This window comes from Lingula anatina, chromosome 1 (assembly GCF_051362555.1).
Source record: "Lingula anatina isolate TDL-2025a chromosome 1, LinAna3.0, whole genome shotgun sequence".
In the NCBI taxonomy this organism is placed as follows: domain Eukaryota; kingdom Metazoa; phylum Brachiopoda; class Lingulata; order Lingulida; family Lingulidae; genus Lingula; species Lingula anatina.
This window is the reverse complement of record NC_141767.1, coordinates 20,337,776-20,356,241: the sequence shown is the minus strand read 5'-3', so window position 1 is coordinate 20,356,241 and position 18,466 is coordinate 20,337,776. Positions and strand designations below refer to the sequence as shown.

Sequence of the window (18,466 nt, the reverse complement as noted above, 5' to 3'; positions counted from 1 at the left end):
AAAATATTTTAAAGTAGCAATGCATGATGAATTTTTTAATATATTGGACAAACAAAGTCTTAACTCTGCGTGTTTGACCCAGCAACCCAGACGGAGAGCAAAGAGGTTCCACAGGAGTGTAACTCTTTCCTTTAAGGCCTGTCGATGAATTCCTAGTATTGGCCTCTCGTTAACTTTTTATGGTGAGTGTTATATTATCGTAGAGTTGTAAATGCATGTAAGAACATGGAAATTGAATGAAGTGTTTTTATTTAGATCTATTTCACCCAGTTGACAGCAGTGACGCTATCTGTGCATTTGGCAGACTGTGTTAACGTAAAGCTCGATTCAGGGCGTTTTGAAATGATACAAAACAAGCCGAAGTCTTTTCAGCGGGTAATTTCTGTGAACATTTTGAAAAATGTACGAGTTTTCCATAGAAAAGAATTCGAGCACACTTTTTTGCCAAATATCGTACATGTACGTAGCGAATGTATATTTTGATACATTGTATCTTTGAAATCCTGTTTTGTATTTTATTTTTTTTTTCAAAATGCGTTAGATAAGCTTTCTCATTTTGATCAAAAGTTTTTCTTAACTTGTCTGAAAAATGATAATCTATAATACGATAAGATATCACAGTTTTTTTGTGATAAATGAACATGATGATAAAAAAAATGAATTAGTTTTTGGAATTTACAGGTTTGTAATTTATTTTAGTTATGGTAATATAATGTTCGGGTTAAGAGCAGTTTCTGGTTTTACATTTTTAATACAATTGATTATACTTTGTTTTATTTTAATATCATATTTGATAGTTTTGTCATCGTTGTTGAGATGGTTAGGTAGATGCACCTTGGTTTGTTTTGGTTTTTTAACTTAAGGAGACTCCGAGGGGTGCTTATGAATTAAATAAATCAAGGCAGTTTTAAGCCTTGCCTGCCATTAAATAACTTGAAAATATCATACAACATCAGAACTTTATTAGATGTAAAAGACATCAAGCCTCATAAAAGTAACAGTTGTTGATTAATTATATTTATAAAGAATGAAAGTGGGTATTGTGTTGAAGTGCATGGATAGTTGGGAAAGCATTGGCATTTGGCAGTTACAAATTCACTGGGGTATTACATTCCAATCATGATGCATCCCCTTTGCAGTATGTTGGTTGTACACTATCCAGTGTTAAGAATTTATCTAGTTCCAGCTATCTGTGCCAAAAGTGACAATAAAAAAAGAGCAGTACTCTTAGAATAAAGTCTACTGGAAGCGATAAAAGTTGGATCTGTGATACTCACAAAAACATTGGAAAACAGGAAATTTACGTACTTTCCAAATTTTGGTGCAACCTCTTTGCAATGTGTTGATTATAGCTTATGTACACTATCCAGTGTTAAGAATTTATCTAGGTCCATTTGTCTATACCAAACTTGACAATCAACAAAAAGAAATAAATAAAAGAGCGTGACTCTTAGAATGAACATTGTTGGAAGTGGTGTAGAGTTGTGATGCTCACAAAAACATTATTAAACAGATATTTTATATCAGAGAGCTTTAGTTTGGCTTTAGTTTTACTTTAGTAGCAAGGCTGTTTCTATAGAGCCATCCAGCAGACATTTGGACAGCCATTTGTCTCAAAAGACTGCCTATATTTCCAAAGACAGCTGGACGGCTAACAAATTTTGGGGTGTGTCAGTTGGGCTTGCTTGGGTTGGTAAATAAATGCCCTAATTACAGATTAAAATTTTGGACTCCCTGTATCCAAATCCTGGGGAAACCCCTGTTTAGTATGGAATGTTGATGAAAAAATTTGATTACGATATTTATGAATACAATGATGTTCCTAAATTGTGATTGTTTATATTTATTTCAGGTCTTTTGGCCAACCTAAGAAGTGCAAAACAGCATTCCTAGATATTAGAAGATGGACCTTACTGCAGTGGTTCAGAAAAAGCTTGCTACTCCAGAGAGATGTCTTTGTATATCCTTTGTTCACAATTTTACATCCAATGAACTTATCTATCAAATTTGGCTGAATAACCTAGTTGTTATCTACACAATTCATGTCATGTAAATAAGTTGATAGATGGTTTCTGTATTGGTACCATTTTCAATCATATAATCCCAGGTCAAATACAGAGGATAAACTAATCTAGATATTAGTATGAGGAATATGCATATTCCAGCTGTAGTGATTAAGTGATACAGTGTTAAGATTCAGGCTGACAGTTCTCCATCTAGGCTGTTCATTCATCCCTTTTCCAATTCTTAGGTGCCACAAGTCGTTTACAGAGCAAATGCCTTCTTTCAAATATTAAGAAATACCTCTCACAAAATTTCTTTTTGTCTTCTTAAAGATGCAGAAATGTTAAAAAATGTCAAGCCCATCAAATCTACCACTGACATACAGATGATCAATTTTTATATTGCACTTATAAAGGGTTTGAAGTTTATTATATGGTATTCCATGTTGTATTAAAAAAGTGTTTAAACATATTTTTATTGCACAGCAGTGACATTTGCCATTAAATGAAGGCAAATTGATATGTCGTTTATGCCCAAACATACTTTAAGAATAATTAAACCTTGATTACATAGGCATTGGTACTGATAATTTATTGACACTTTATATTACTATGTGACATGTCAAACATAAAATTTGTTCTAAGAAGATGGCGGAAACACATTTATTCATTTTTTTTAGAAAGGGTTTATATCGGTGTTGAAATAAAAATTCCTGTTGTTCCCATGCAAAATTTTTCTAACAAAATCCCTCTTACCTAGTTTGAACTAGTATAATCATGTTAACTTTTTATTTATTTATTTATTTTTTAAGAGAAATGTTTTCTTCAAGTTCTTTGTCACTTAATAGCCTGGATTGATGTGAGTTTTGTCCATCATCAGGGGTATGCAGTTAAAAGGGCCATTCACACAAGCAAGTAAACCTTGGTCTTGTCAACCCAGATAGAATCACAATCAAATAAACCCACTTTGCTTGTTCACACTGCTTAGGGCAACTGTTGCTTATCATCAATCCTAATTCCTGTTAAACAGGTGCACTATTGTTCTCATTTAAAAATGATGATATGAATAATATCAAAATGTGTCATTCAAGACATATATCTGTTTCATTGAATATTATATTTTAATGTTTCTGTGTTAAGTAGCTTTGCTGTTTTTGCTTTTTTATACAAATTTAAATTTTTACCTGCATTCCTTAACATTTTACTGTATCCAGGCCAGTTTAATAAATCCTAGTAATGGCAACAAAAGCCCCAGAATATTGGCTATTGTTGAAAGGGAAGGCGATTATGGGTAAATGACTAATTTTATTGCTCTAGGCTGTAAAGATTCACGTTGGCTTGTGCAACCCGTCTTTTTTTCTAATGAGCTAAGGTATTGATTTTAGCTAACAATTTTTTTGTCCAGGAAATGAAGGGATCAAAATTTTTCCCTGTTTGGTGTTTTTTTTTCGAGTAAGGCAAGCTTATATGGTGAGAGATGGCTCATAGGACTACCAGTTATATATGTATTTCAATCTGCTGTTCGACATAAATTGAACAGTGCATGGTTTTTAAGCTATTGGACCACAGACCTTTATCTCTTATATCTGCTATTATGTATTTAAGCTTAACAGCATGTTTTATCAAATTCTGCCTCATCTTGATGTTTCAGGCTGTTTGTACACACTACCTCCAGGCTGCCTGTGCTATCATCTGCAGACCTGACTGTTGAGAAAGCATTACCTGTTACTAATGACACCAGATGCCAAACACCAGGTAACTGCAAGCCAAACTACTTGTTTTTAAGAAATATGTTTTGCATAAGTGGAGTGAGAATTTGTTAACGCAGCATATGCATTGAAATAAGTTCACTATCACTGAGATTTGAAACCTGTTGGTAATGCTGGATTGGGAGTTGAGGGGTCTTCAGTACTGACAGCAGTAAGCTTTGTTATTTCTATTTTCATTAGGTGGGTGATAATTTTTGGAAATGAACTGTAATGATAGTCGTTATCTAAAGGTGACATGGTGGGTGACATTTAGAAAAGACTGGCACAATCTGTCTGTCATGATAAGGGATTGATGGTAACTATAGAAGAGAGGTGGACACATGCCATAAAAAGCGACTTTTGATTATAGAATTGTCTTCTTTTAGTTTTTCGTTTAGACTGTAATAGTTGCCTGTCAGCTATAGATTTATTTGATATTTGTTCATCATCAAAATGTTCATTTAAAACGGACTTTATTTTGCATCTAGAAGCCTGTGATTTTTCTTCCTGTCAGTAATCAAGATGCATCATTCTGTACTAATATGAGTTGTGTAGTAACATAATGGAAATGGAATCATTCCAAGTGTTTAATGTCATTTATCATTTGGTATCTCATTTCAGTTGCTTTGGGGAGCATTAAACAAGGTAAGGGCTTTACACAGGACTCAACTTAGACCATATTCAGATTCAAATGTTGCACCAGCTGGATCAATCCAACTCTGTGGGGGGCTCGCACTAAATTGCATTCAGTGTAATCATCTGACACACCTACTGGAGTAGCTAGTTTTATTATCCCATAGCAACTCGAGGAATTGTGTCAGATATTTACTCCGATTACAGTGATTGCACTTAGGGAGAATCTCCCACAGATTTGGATTGATCCAGCCAGTACAATAACTTTATCTGAACGCTTCCTATCTCAGTTGCTTTATTTTACAGTATAAATGAATCATATTAGATATGCATTTATCATCTCTGTTCTATTTGCACTTTGAAGCCCATTAATATTGATTATATTAAAGCCTGTGCTTAACTATAAACCCTTTTTGTGTGTCATTAATGACTATTATATGAGTTACTTGTCATTGTGGTAAAGACAAGGATGGACTATATGAAAGAAGCTGCTAATTGATCTGTAACATTATTAGTACAAAAATATTGATATTTTAATGGTTGCATTGCTTGATTTCATTAAGACTCAAAGTGCTGTTTTGGGCTACTTAATGTAATAAATATCTAAAATATGTGACATCAGATATTTGGTAAAATTGTATTTAAATATTTTTCACATGAATGACATTAATTGGATTGGGTTTGGTCATTTAAATGGGCGCTATGAAAATGACAGTTTCTTTCCTATTATCAAAGGTGACCCAGTTCTGCTTACTATAATGTGTAGCAGTGATAATTTGAAGCTACAAATTCCCAATGGACCACAACTAAGTGCTATGCTGAAAGACCTGAAAAAGGGAATCGATGGTAAAAAAGAAAAAAATTGCTATAAAACTCATTTACTATGATTTTGTGCTCAATGTGAGTAGCTGAGTATTGATGAATTGCTTGGCCTAATGAAAACTATATCTTGAGTACTTGTAGCAACTTTGATAATTTGATCATCTTTTCATTCACTCACTGACAATGAATAGATTAATTAGATATTTATTGCAGAATATACAAAATTAATCACATTTCTAGTAATTGGTTATTGCTTTTGATGGATCTTTTGACAAAGATATGATTTGTTTTATATGCATTTTCTTATTTAATATTAGATATGACTGCTATATAATGAATTCTATGGTGATTTCCTCTTTCAGTCTACTCACAAAATGCTGGTTTTGGTCTTCCTTCATCTTTTTCCTGGCTTGATAAATATTCAAAGTCACAAATAGATAATAATCCCTTTGCAAATGATGTATTTGATCCAACAAAACACATGCCTGAGAAAACTGAACCAGAAGTTTCAGGTGGGTTTTGTCTTGCGGGATAAATTCATTTGTGAAAAAGGGGAAAAAAATATAAATTTTAGCATTTGTCTGTGTTTGCAGTAGTAAATTAGAGATCCACATGAAATTTACCTTTCTTAAATTGACTTGAACTAAATTTGCTTGTTATTGTTATTTGTCTATTTTCATCTTATGTATTTTATTTTATTATTTCTTTTCTGCAGATTGGCCTTGGGGTCATATTGCAAAACCTGTAGATAATGGAGCTACTCCAATGGTCCGTAAGTAAATTTGAAAAAAAAATTAAGTGTTGTTGTATGTGTCCATACAAGAGGAAAATATGAAAGAGGAGTTTCTGAAGTAACACCAATATCTGCTTGTTTAAAAACCTAATTTTTGCATTATCATCAAAGTGGTAAATTTTTCTTCAGATGCGCGGACATCTCCTGTGTGGAAGCCAGTTGGATTTGAAGACAGTTTTTCAAACTTATCAGTTGATAGTAAATCATCAGCTTCAAGTAGCAGGTAGGCATTTTTAGTGAATTAATTAAGTTTAAGTCAGATGCTTTCCATGCATTCACTCAGATATGCAATTTATAAAAAACAAAGTTAGCAACATATGCACATTTTTTCCAGCTTGATTCAGTTTTCTTTTATAACATTCTTTGTGAATGGTGCCAAAGGTTTTTGACTTTGTGTCTTTTCCCTGTAGAGAATTGGGCAGTGACATGTACAGTTCAATAGATAGTGCAATTGGTCATGCAAAACCTGAAGGCCCCAGGGAAAGTATTGTTAAGCTGTACATGTCCAAAGTAGAAGATCAGTTCACAAGGCTTGAGACTATTAGGTTAGTGCTCTTTTTATTTTCTACACTTGTCTGTCTGCTCTTAGAATTGATGTGGAAAAAGACCATACATTTTTTTTACTTAGATTAAAATGTGCCATTTTAATGCAGTTCTACTGACACATTTATAAAATACTAATGTTGTTGATCTTTTCTTGATTTATCAAAATTTGGGATCGCAATTGCCTCATTGTTACAGTCATCTTCTTTTGACTTTCATCTGTTTTTTATGGCAGGTTATTTTGTGGTACATGGAACACAAATGGTCAGCCCCCAGGTGATACAGATTTAAGCCCATGGCTAGCATTTGATCAATACCCTCCTGACATCTATGCTATAGGGTACATACTGTCAGATACTAATAGAATACATGCACTCACTTTGTTTATTGATAGAGGATGTGTTAACGATTGAAGTATTTAATGTTAACTTATTTAAAGAAGGGAAAAAGAAAAAAGTTGTTTTGAGTAATAAATAACCTTACTATTAATTTGAATTCCCATTGTGCTTCAGTGGTTGGAACTTGCCTTCACACTACATGGATTGCTTTTATATTTGTTGAAAAACATCAGATTTCAGGAGTTGGATTTGAGCAATCAGGCTTTCATATTTGCTGAATCTCAGAGAGAACAAGAATGGTTTGCAGCAGTACGACAGGGCTTGCATCCACAGGCTGCTTATAAAAAGGTATGTCGAAAGAAAATACCCCTTTGTGTTCAATTTATAGCGCACCTTGAATTTGTTTCATCTTTAAAGTAATATATTTGTGGGAATGTTTGTAAGCTTGAATCTTTGGTCCCATTCAGAATAGGGGACTAACTAGTCCAAGGGTCAAATACGGCGACCCACTAAAAAGCTTGCTGTCTAATCCACTAATAGACACTGAATAAATATCCCGTGGGGAAGTATTCAAGTAGGTCAGCCATATTTGACCCTCGGACTAGTTAGTCCCCTATTCTGAATGGGACCTTTCATTAGATTTTTTTGCCCCAAAAATGATAAATGCAACAATGTGTATCTGGTTGTTGAAAGCCTTGATTTCATCTGGAAAATTTTTTTGCTTTTGTAGCTATACGTCTTAGTTAACAGTGAAGGAAACTTTCCAGTCTGTAGTTTAGATACCTAACAAAACATGCTTAAATAACTTATTTTCAGCTTAACTTTTGCATAAAACACTGAAATGTTTCTCATCATAATTTTGTGTAAGCAAAATTGTTCATCTTAGGAACAATTCGATATATTTTCTTACAGCTGTGTTTAATTCGTCTAGTTGGGATGATGCTTATATTATTTGTAAAAAAAGAACTGACACACCACATTAAGAAGGTGAAGGCAGAACAGGTGGGGACAGGGCTACTTGGGATGATGGTAAGTCTACATGAGGGTGTCTTACGTATGGATTTGGGGAAGACATTGGTATAAGATTAATGGTACAGTGTATGCAATATTTTTTACCGTTTCACTGCTAATTGTTTTTATGTGGAGCAGTAGACCTTTAGCCAACACACAATTGCACATTTTTACTTGAGGTTTTTTTTTTTTTTTTTTTTTTTGGGGGGGGGGGGGATATCACTAAGTAAAGTAAACTCAATTTTGATATTTTATGCAGAGAGTCCTCATAATTTTTATGTACTGGCATTTAATTAAATAACCTGCAGGTATTCATAGATAACACATATATTGCGCAATTTTTTTCTTGAAATTTGAATGTTTTTAGAAAGTTATTTATTGTTGTATTTATCTGTTACAAACATATGATTTTACTCCTAATTTGTGTTTGAAATTACTCTGCAGGGTAATAAAGGTGGTGTGGCCGTGAGATTTGAACTGTTTGACACCTCATTCTGTATCATCAACAGCCACCTGGCAGCACACATGGAGGAGTATGAGAGGAGGAACCAGGTTTGTCTTCCCCTGTCACTCTGCATGTACAAATTTTTTTGAACAGCTTACAAGTTGTTTACACAGCATAAATGAAAGAATTCTCTACTCTTTTCATTAAATAATTTGATTTATATGATTAGAAAAAGAAATTATTGAAATTTTTATGATTTTGTCATTAAAAGATATATGTATGTTTAATACCACAAGTTTTTTTTCCAGGATTACAGGGATATCAATTCTCGCCTGCAGTTTCGTGATCTGCTTGGCTATGACAATCCACAATCTATCACTGATCACGAGTAAGTATGCTAATATATAGATTTTTTCCCAAATATCAATGACAAATTGGTAACTGTACTTTCTTATGGTGTGTAGAAGATTATATAATGTGGAGGAAATTTATAGCTCTTATATGTAGAATACAGAAAAAAAAAGAAAGAATAAAACTGATCATTTCAGGCACAGTGTTCTTCCCCTAGCAATGGAATTTTAGATGATGATGCACTTTTACATCATTTATGTAATAATTTCAACAATGCAATTAGACCTTTTATTTCCTTACCTTTTTCCTGCTGTTTATGCTCTCTCAGTTGTATGTAATACATGCTTATACATTTAGTCCAAAATTTTTTTTTTTCAGTCGCATATTCTGGTTGGGTGACCTAAACTACAGGATAAGTGGTCTTGATCTTGAGAGAGTGAAGAAAGAATGTGATGCTGGTAATTACAGCGTGTTGTATGAATATGACCAGGTAATGAGTTCCCTTTCATATTTTTTGGAATAAAGAACATGATGAGTGAAAAAAATCTTGTCTATTTATTAATTAGATTGTTTGTCTATCATAAATATAAATTTTTTTAACTTTAATTTTAGGTTCCAGATTTTACACATTGAGATTTTGTATATATTCGATGAATGTAGCAACTTAAAAATTGGATGAAATACATGTTTAGATGGTTCGTGGTGCTCTACTGTAGTATAGTTTTAATTTTTCAGCTTATTCAACAACGATCTCTGAAGAATGTATTTTTAGACTATGAAGAGGCACCCATCAAGTTCAAACCAACATATAAATATGACACAGGGACTGACTCATGGGATACAAGGTATCCACATGGTTTGTTATTTTTTTTCTTCAGTCTAAACTCATGTAGGCCTGGGAAGAAAAACCGAAGCCTGTAAATTATCAGTAAATTTTATCACTTTAAGCACAAAAATTTCAGGTGGATACCAAACTAGGTATAAAACGACAACCAATTGAAGTACCATTTCAGACAAACTGTAATTTTATGTTTGTGCTGGAGTAAATTAGTTTTTTAGAGGGACAAGAATGCCTGTACTGTCCCTTGAAATGTGGTAAAATTCCCTTCACAGTGAGAAGTGCCGGTGCCCCGCCTGGTGTGACAGGGTGATGTGGAAGGGAGAGCATATAGAGAATGAAGCATACAGGAGTCATCCCATACTGAAGACTAGTGACCACAAACCAGTCAGTGCATACTTCTCTGTCAAGGTGAACATTAATTCCTTCCTTGTAGGCACAAGTCCGTGAGATTTTCCTTTTTTGTTTCTTCTTCAATTTTGCTTTGGTGTGATTTTTCAGACACGCTCACCAAAAATTACCTATTCTGTATTTTAGCTTATTGTGTCCAAATAAGGGTGTAACATGAATATATAAAATTGATTATTTTGGTAAGATAAAGATATTATAGCTAAAAGCTAAATACAAAATAGAGTAAATTAAATTTTACATTAAAAAGAGTCAAATTCATTTTTGAATCACAGTTTAAAAGATTTTAAAATTTATTTGGTGCTTGAAAATTAAAATATCACTAAAATGGATTATCGGTGTTTTTCCTTTCTAGGTAAAGAAGATTGACATAGAATTATACCGAAAAACATATGAGGAAATGATGAAAAAACTGGACAGACTAGAAAATGAGTTTTTACCATCAGTCACCTTAGACAAATATGAGGTAAATTTTCTTTAGTTGAGATGGAGATAAGATGAAACTTAAGAATAATAGCATTTCTGAATTGATGTTAGTGTCACGAAAGCAATATTTAAATTGGATCAAGTGAGGCAAACATTCTGTTTCTTTTTTTTTTTTTCTGGTTCTTACACTTGATGTTTACAAGAATTGCTCTTTCATTTTTAGGTTAAATTTGAGAATGTTCTATTTATTGAGCCACAGGCAAAAACATTACAAATCACAAATACTGGACAGGTATGTAGGTTGATTTTTGTATACCTTTTCAACGAAAAAGTGATTTATGTACAGATATGAAAGGAAAAAGATCATGGCAAAAATATGTTGACAAATATGTTGAAAATATATTTTCAAACCACTCAACTTGTCACAAATCTGAAATATGTGAATTGTGGGTTTTGAAAATTCCTTTTCAGGTTCCTGTGCATTTTGAATTCATCAACAAATTAAAGGAGAAATCTTTCTGTAAACCTTGGCTATCTGTCAAACCGTTTTCTGCTGATATTCTGATGGGTAAGACATTTTACCAGATTTCTGCTCTGTTTTGAAGCAGTGTGTGTCTTTGTGTGTCTGTCAGTCACTCGGTCTGTATAAGCTAATTTGTAAGTTTTTGTAAACTGTGTTCCTCTTGTGCTTTTACATATCCTGGATATTAGATTTGTTTAAAGTATATAATCATAATAATCTGGGTAAGTAATATGTCTTTATAGTAGTAATATAATGATTGCTGATGTGCTCTTCTTTGGAATCTTTTCTCTTATTAGGTTCAGTCTAAGTTAATTAGGTTTTCTTTTATTATTCTTTTAATGATATTTTCTCAGATGATTGCTCTGTTTGTTTTTTACAGGGGATTCTGTGACTATTGATTTGGAAGTTTATGTGAACAAAGATACAGCCCCAACTCTCAATGCAGGGGATGATACAATAGAGGACATATTGGTGCTTCATTTAGAAGGAGGGAAAGACTTCTTTATATCCTTAAACCACACTATATTATGTGTTATTCGTACGTTGTGAAATCCATATCCACAGAATATTATTTCTCATCTTGAAAAGTGATAAATAAATACTCATTTCTTTCTGCCAGAAATGGTAACATATCAACTGCCATCTTTTTAAAAATCTTTTTTTCTATTATGAAAGTATGAAGTAGCTCTTTTCAATCTTATCTATAGACCTATGGTGAAGTAGTACCAAATGAACACTCCAATTTTGACATAGCTGATTATTGAATAATAATAACTTGTTTGTTCTATTCAATGGTGGCCTGATACACTCCGTTAACTTGTGCATTTAAATCCTTAACTCTGCCAACATTTCTGTAACTGGTTCATATACCCCAAGTTGTTTTGGTTCCTCCATTGAGAGTCTAGTCAATATGGTGGACCCGATAAGAGAGATACCCACAGACACCCTTATCAGTTTGGTTGGTCTCTTATAAAAGTTCTATATATTTTTAAGTGACAGTTAAGTTTTATTTTTATGAATAATAAAAGAAAATGAAAAAAAAACATCATGTGCATGAACATCATTAGTTTCTTATCTTATGACACTTGTATGATATAAGATAAATGGTTAATAATTAACCAAACAAAACATGAGGCCTGATATGTTCTTCAGGAACATATTCCTACATCTCCTGCTGGTGAGAAGAGGAAGTCTTTCTTTGGAGACAATGTAGAACCACTTGATATTCCAAAAGAATTGTACAGGCTGGTGGACTACATATACAAGCAAGGAAAAGAGGAGGTAAGAGGACATCACAAGCAGAGCCACATAAAAGGCCTCAAATGTCACTGTTACTACATATAAAGTGTTATTCAGATTGAGAGCATCAAATGTGATACAGACTGGGAAACTTGAAAATTAGCATTCATTAAGTTAAACAGAATTGGTAAACAGATTGTCGTCCTTTATGTTTTATATAAAGCATAAAGCAATTTACTAGTAAAGAAATACCACTCCCTGTAATAATTAGCAAATGCTGATTCAGTGCACCGTCATGGCCCAGTATTAAAATAATATAAAATTGAACTACTTCATATTTGAGAGGTTTTTTACTCATTGCTTTCAGGAGGAGTTGTTCCAGCAGCCTGGTTTACATACCGAGATCCAGTGGATCCGGGACTGTCTGGACACAGGGACCCCCGACACCATGTGTATCCTTGACATGACCCCCAGAGCGTGAATATATCAAGTTAAATACAAGGATGACCATGGGATAATTGACTTGTTTGAGTTGGTCAGTCTGCAAAATATTTTCACGTCATAAGAGAAATGCTTTTTTTTTTTTTTTCTGTTATCAAATATGGCCTATTGAATGTCATGATTGCATTTTTTTGTCTATGGTGAAAGTTTGAAATATCTTTTTTCAAGGTATAGATCCGTGCTGAAAAAAATAAGGAATACGTTTTTACAGTGAGACTCATAAATTCTTATTCCATAGTGGTGTAGTTCAATTCCTTAACCTCCACCAGCTGGAAGTGTCCATTCTGCTGCTGAAGCTTTGCTCATGTTCTTGGAGGCACTGCCAGAGCCTGTCATTCCATATGATCTTTACCAGCCGTGTCTAGATTCTGCAATAGATTTTGAAACATGTAAAAAGGTTTGTCCTTTGTTGTTGTTTTGTGTGACGCTGACTAATTTGTCGTATGCATTTTATTTTCTTTTTGTAATATCAGTGCATGTGCTAACCTGCCTGCCTAGTTTCAAGGTTCAGATTTGTCCTTAAGTGTTTTACCTGGAAACCCAGATAATACTTGTCAATCTCTGCCCAGAATTAGTACCCCATATAGCACCACTGACTTAAAGGTTTATTTTCACTCAATCCATTTGTCTGTTGTTGAGTACTCTTCTAAAGTTCATTCTTTGATTCCTAATTCATTTAATTTCAGATCCTGCTCCATATGCCTCCTGCCCACCACAATGTCTTTGTTTACATCATGGCATTTCTTAGGGAGTTGCTCAAGTACAAGCAGGTCAATGGAGTAGATGTTGGCATACTGGGTAGGTATTTACCAGATAGGAGAAAAAAGATGTATCAATTCCAATTTCACAAAATCATTAAAATCATGAGTTCAGCAAGTTGATTGTGAAAAGTAATGTCACACTTTTAAGATTGTCTTGGTGCAAGTTTTGATTTATGTTACTGCAGAATAAAGTGAAAAAAGTTTCAATCTCTTAGGCTTTTGTAATTGATTATTTATTCGTTTACTTTAGAGGCGCAAACATTGTATTTATATTTTTTAATGTGTTGGTGATAAATTATTTCAGCCCCTCTGTTTGGCGGTGTTGTTCTCCGCCCACCACCAGAGGGAAGCAATAAGCGAGCCAAGTCCCAAGAGTACAGCAAGAGAAGCCAGTTTGTGCAGCATTTCCTCCTCAATGAATATGACTGTAACTAGACAACCACTACTAACTATGTGTTACCTGAGCTGCTTGCTGGGAACAGCAAAAATTATGGTGCATACATGTTGACTGTTTAAAACTAACACAATTAAGATTGTAATGATGTATATTTTGGATGCTCTCATTGGTTGTATTTCTGGTTTTACTCCAAATGGAGGATGTAAGGTGTATGTAATGGATAGGGCTATATGTCATTGAAGTATTGAACCTCTTTTTATTAACTGTGTAGAAATAGAATGGCTGTGATTAGATATTTCTGTTATGATATTTACAAATGATGTCAGAACTGGTTTTATTTCAACAAAAGAAACTCTGGCTCTTTTAGATTGTATATACATCAAGGACTTAGTTAAGTGTATTTACATCCAGACAGAAAAAAGACGTTTATCTGCCACAGTTTGGACTTTTCATAAACTTCTAATGACTGGAACATGAACTTTTTAGAGTTCAAAAATATAATGATTTACTATGTATATGTAAATATGTATGCATTGCATGTAATTATTTATTTATGGTTTGGAGATAAACTTAATTCATCATATTTGCTTCTCATTTTTTACACACCAATTTAATCATGAAATATTATTACTTAAGTTTTTTCATTTATTCACATGCTATTTGAGAAAACTGATCAGAAGCAGTCGTTATTAATTGTTTTCTTTTGTTTTCCCATGTTTTAAGTTCATAGTGCAGAACTTTGTGAGTATTGTGTAAGGCTATGCCTCATATTTTTAGCTAAGTGAGAAAACAGGAATAACTGAGGCAGTCTTGTTTACTTTGAGCTATTCCCCCTTATCCTCCTTTCCTCTCTCGCAGGAGCCTAAAGCAATTACCAAAACCCCAAGCTCTACTACCCACCTCAGGCCCGTAGCCAGCAATTTCAAAAGGGGGGGTTCGTTTTCTGAAAAAGTGGACCTTTTCTGATGAAAACTTCATGTACCTAGATCAAATTTTACCCAGAGTGGACCTTTTCCCAGCAAAAGGGGCGGTTCTTTCGAACCCCCCTCCCCCCCCCCCCCCCCCCCCCCCCCCCCCCCCCCCCCCCCCCCCCCCCCCCCCCCCCCCCCCGGCTACGGGCCTGCACCTCTTCCTCCCCACTCCAAAGATTCAACCTACCTCCCATTGGACTGAACTTGTTAGTCACATACAACATCCACATGTATGGCAATTTATGTCAGCAATAAATTGTGATGCAACCCCTCCCCGCGAGGGCCCTGTGGGCATGTGATTTTTTGGGGGGGACAGGAGAGATGTTTAGTTTCCCCAGGGAAAGTATATCCCCAGTACGAACAACAAGAGTGGATTTCAAGTAAAGACAAACAGCTTTAATGTAGAAATTGATAATCATAAAAAATTTCAATAGCATACAAGCAAAGTTTATCATTTGACGGCTAGTATGTCCGTCTCAGCCGGGCACATCACAGTGGTTCAGCTAGTTGCCTAGGACTCTTCAGACTTCTCGTCTGGGCCTTCGACACACAGTCAGCAGCTTAAAAAAATCATCAGACTCCAGGTCTAGAACCGCTCATCCGGCTGTCTCAGCCGGGCAAATCACAGTGTTTCGGCAAGTTGCCTAGAACTCTTCAGACTTCTCGTCTCGGATTTCAACACAGTCGGCAACTTTAAAAAAAATCATCAGAGGACTGGACAGTGCATCTATTGTCTTCCTCCATGGCTTCCCCTCTTCAAACCCAGCGTTTTTACCCGAGCTTCAAATCATGGTTGTCAACTTCTGGTGGGCTCCACCACAGGTGGCACTCTCTGTCAGGGATCCCTCACTTGGCTTGTGGCTCCTGGACTTCGTGGACATCACTTAGTTTCTAACAGCAGTGTTTGACCTTCTTTTGAAATAGCACAGGAAAATTTGGCCAGTGAGTTTTGAAAGATATAGGCCAAACTGAAAATGTACAAACCAGACTTTGGCCTGTTTTATTAATAAAGTGCAGGCCATGTGGTAATGACTGATGATTGAGATGTTATCAGGTACCAATGCTGCATAGTTGGTTATAAGTCTTGCAAATAAAGATAAGGTTAAAAAAACTTTTTTGAAAGCTATTTGTTTATTCTTTAGTCCAAACATATTGCACAATATATGTTTGCAGCTGGTTTTTCAATTACATTTATATACATATCTGAAGACATTAGGTGAGTCTTGCTTTTCTCGTGAGTCTTAATTGTTTCTAATTTAAAGCTTGACGACCCATTAATCATTACTGGTGACAACTGAATTTTTTCTCATGATTTCTTCTTTAAACTGTTTGCACCAAATACAAAACATAAGCCCATTTTTGTAGGTCAGCCATGGTCTTCCAATCTCCCACTTTGGCAAATAGTGGCGCTTCTCAATTTTGGGTGTTTTTGGTTTGGTACCTGCAAATTTTAAGCGTCAGGTTTATTTAAGACTGCCTACACAATCACTGAATCGGACATAATCAATTACAGGTACATATGATAAAGAGCAAAACATTTAACAACATTAACAAACAAGTAGAACATTCAGATCTGGGGTCTTAAATAAATAAATTTAATATATATATATATATATAGAGAGAGAGAGAGAGAGAGAGAGAGAAAGACAAGGAACCGAACAAAGTTAGTCTGTTCTCTCCATTTTAATTTACATAAGTCCCTACAGCTGTTTCGGCCCGGAGGCCTCATCAGGGGCACAAACAGATCAAAATACAAAAAAAAGACTGAGTCTTTAATAAACTGATAAACAGCCGTTACATGGTTTAAGCTGCTCATAGTGTGCAGTTTTGATCTACTATGAATTTCATACACCAATTCTGTTGGCAATCCAAAGACGGTGAATGGACCCTGCCATTTAACCTGAAGTTTTGGACTAAGCCCCTTTTTTATGTACAGACACAGATGTGTCTGTACATATTGCCATCACCTGCGTCTGTCGTCGCCGTCGCCGTCGCCGATGCCGATGCCGGCGCCGTGCACTTTCCTTGTAAACACGATAAGTGGAGGGCAGTTTTACTTTTTGGCTTAATATTTACAGAGCTGATGAATATTCATAAAACGCAGGTCAAGTTCGAAAACCAGCATGATCGGGCCATTATTGTAGAAGTTATGCTGTTTTTTCACTTTTCAGCATATATGCAACCCTGTAAACACATTTTAAGGAAAACCATTAGGCCTGTTGTCATGAAACTCACAGGAGTAATCAATCTTACTAAAACGCAGGTCAAGTTCGAAAATCGGCATGATCGGGCCACTATTTTAGTAGTTATGCTGTTTTTTCATTTTTCAGCATATATATACAACACTGTAAACACAATATAAGTAAAACAGATAGGCCAATTGTCATTTAACTCACAGGAGTGGTCAATCTTACTAAAACGCAGGTTGAGTTCGAAAATCAGCATAATCGGGCCATTATTTTAGAAGTTATGCTGTTTTTTCAAATTTCCTCAGATTCAACTGTTAGGCATGTTAACAGTCTCATTAATGAACTAATAAGATACGTAAAAGTGTTTGTTTGACATTTCCTGCATCTTTACAACATTGTTAGTTGATTATGTAAAAATGATGGTAAACTTGTTATCATGTATTGTGTAATAAAGTTTCCAAAATGGAAATAAACTCATATCATTGCACTTTGTCAGATTCAATCATTCACTATGTTCAGAATCTCAGAATGGAGGAAATTGGACATTTAACACTGTTGTATTGATATTTTTCCCATCTCATCAATTTTCTTAGTTGATCGTATAAAAATGGCAGTAACCTGTTAATTTTGTTTTATGTTAAAAAAAGTGTTAAAAATGGGAAAAAAAAACATTTCAGAACAGTGCTGTCTTGTTTACATTCTGGCATTTTCAAGTTGTGACTTTGAAGTTCCATGGGCCTGAAGACCTTTGCTAGTCACATTTTCTGAATGTCCATGATACTAATATTTTATTATTAAAAATTGATGGTCATTATGCTGTTAAACATTATGTAATATTGCATCAAAATTTGAAAAAAAACTATTTTGGGCACTGCTCCCAGGATGACCATTTAAGAAAAACCATGTCACTTACTGTTCTCAAACAGTACAGTAAATATGTACAGATGTGTCTGTATATATTGCCATCACCTGCGTCTGTCGTTGCCGTCGTCGCCGGTGCCGACACCGTGCACTTTCATTGTAAACATGATAAGTGGAAGGCAGTTTTACTTTTTGGCTGTATATTTACAGAGCTGATGAATATTCATAAAATGCAGGTCAAGTTCGAAAATCAGCATGATCGGGCCATTATTGTAGAAGTTATGCTGTTTTTTCACTTTTCAGCATATATTCAACACTGTAAACACATTTTAAGGAAAACCGATAGGCCTGTTGTCATGAAAATCACAGGAGTAATTGATCTTACTATAACACAGGTCAAGTTCGAAAATCGGCATGTTCCACGGGCTTGAAGACCCATGCTAGTCACATTTTCTGAAAATCCATGATACGTGTATTTTATTATTAAAAATTAACGGTCATTTTGCTGTTAACCATTATGTAATATTGCATCAGAATAGAAGAAAACACAATTTTGGGTGCTGCTGCCAAGATGACCATTATGGGAAAACCATGTTACTTATGATTGTCAAACTTTCAAAAAAGAAATACAGGACTAAAATGCAGAGTAATTGATCTTACTAAAA

The 18,466-nt window shown here is 34.7% G+C and overlaps 1 protein-coding gene across 1 annotated transcript; it reads left to right on the top strand.

The window, feature by feature from the left end:
* The first annotated feature begins 45 nt into the window (after positions 1–45).
* On the top strand, positions 46–13,859 carry LOC106179771 (inositol polyphosphate 5-phosphatase OCRL). Its single transcript, XM_013563520.2, has 28 exons — positions 46–182; positions 1,853–1,960; positions 3,209–3,294; positions 3,655–3,758; positions 4,373–4,396; positions 5,120–5,230; positions 5,569–5,718; positions 5,922–5,978; positions 6,129–6,222; positions 6,410–6,544; positions 6,778–6,882; positions 7,114–7,228; positions 7,793–7,909; positions 8,336–8,443; positions 8,645–8,724; positions 9,066–9,177; positions 9,423–9,532; positions 9,801–9,936; positions 10,289–10,399; positions 10,583–10,651; positions 10,831–10,927; positions 11,262–11,386; positions 11,730–11,840; positions 12,035–12,163; positions 12,489–12,573; positions 12,892–13,019; positions 13,309–13,420; positions 13,688–13,859. The coding sequence occupies exons 2-28, from the start codon at positions 1,904–1,906 to the stop codon at positions 13,816–13,818; spliced, it is 2,799 nt and encodes a 932-aa protein (XP_013418974.2). The 5' UTR covers positions 46–182; positions 1,853–1,903; the 3' UTR covers positions 13,819–13,859.
* The last annotated feature ends 4,607 nt before the right edge of the window (positions 13,860–18,466 follow it).

Excerpts from the sequence above, each read along its gene's own strand:
- LOC106179771 (XM_013563520.2), top strand. The coding sequence starts at position 1,904 with ATGGACCTTACTGCAGTGGTTCAGAAAAAGCTTGCTACTCCAGAGAGA. Across the intron at positions 7,229-7,792 it reads CACAGGCTGCTTATAAAAAG|CTGTGTTTAATTCGTCTAGT; the intron begins GTATGTCGAAAG and ends ATTTTCTTACAG. Across the intron at positions 8,725-9,065 it reads CAATCTATCACTGATCACGA|TCGCATATTCTGGTTGGGTG; the intron begins GTAAGTATGCTA and ends TTTTTTTTTCAG.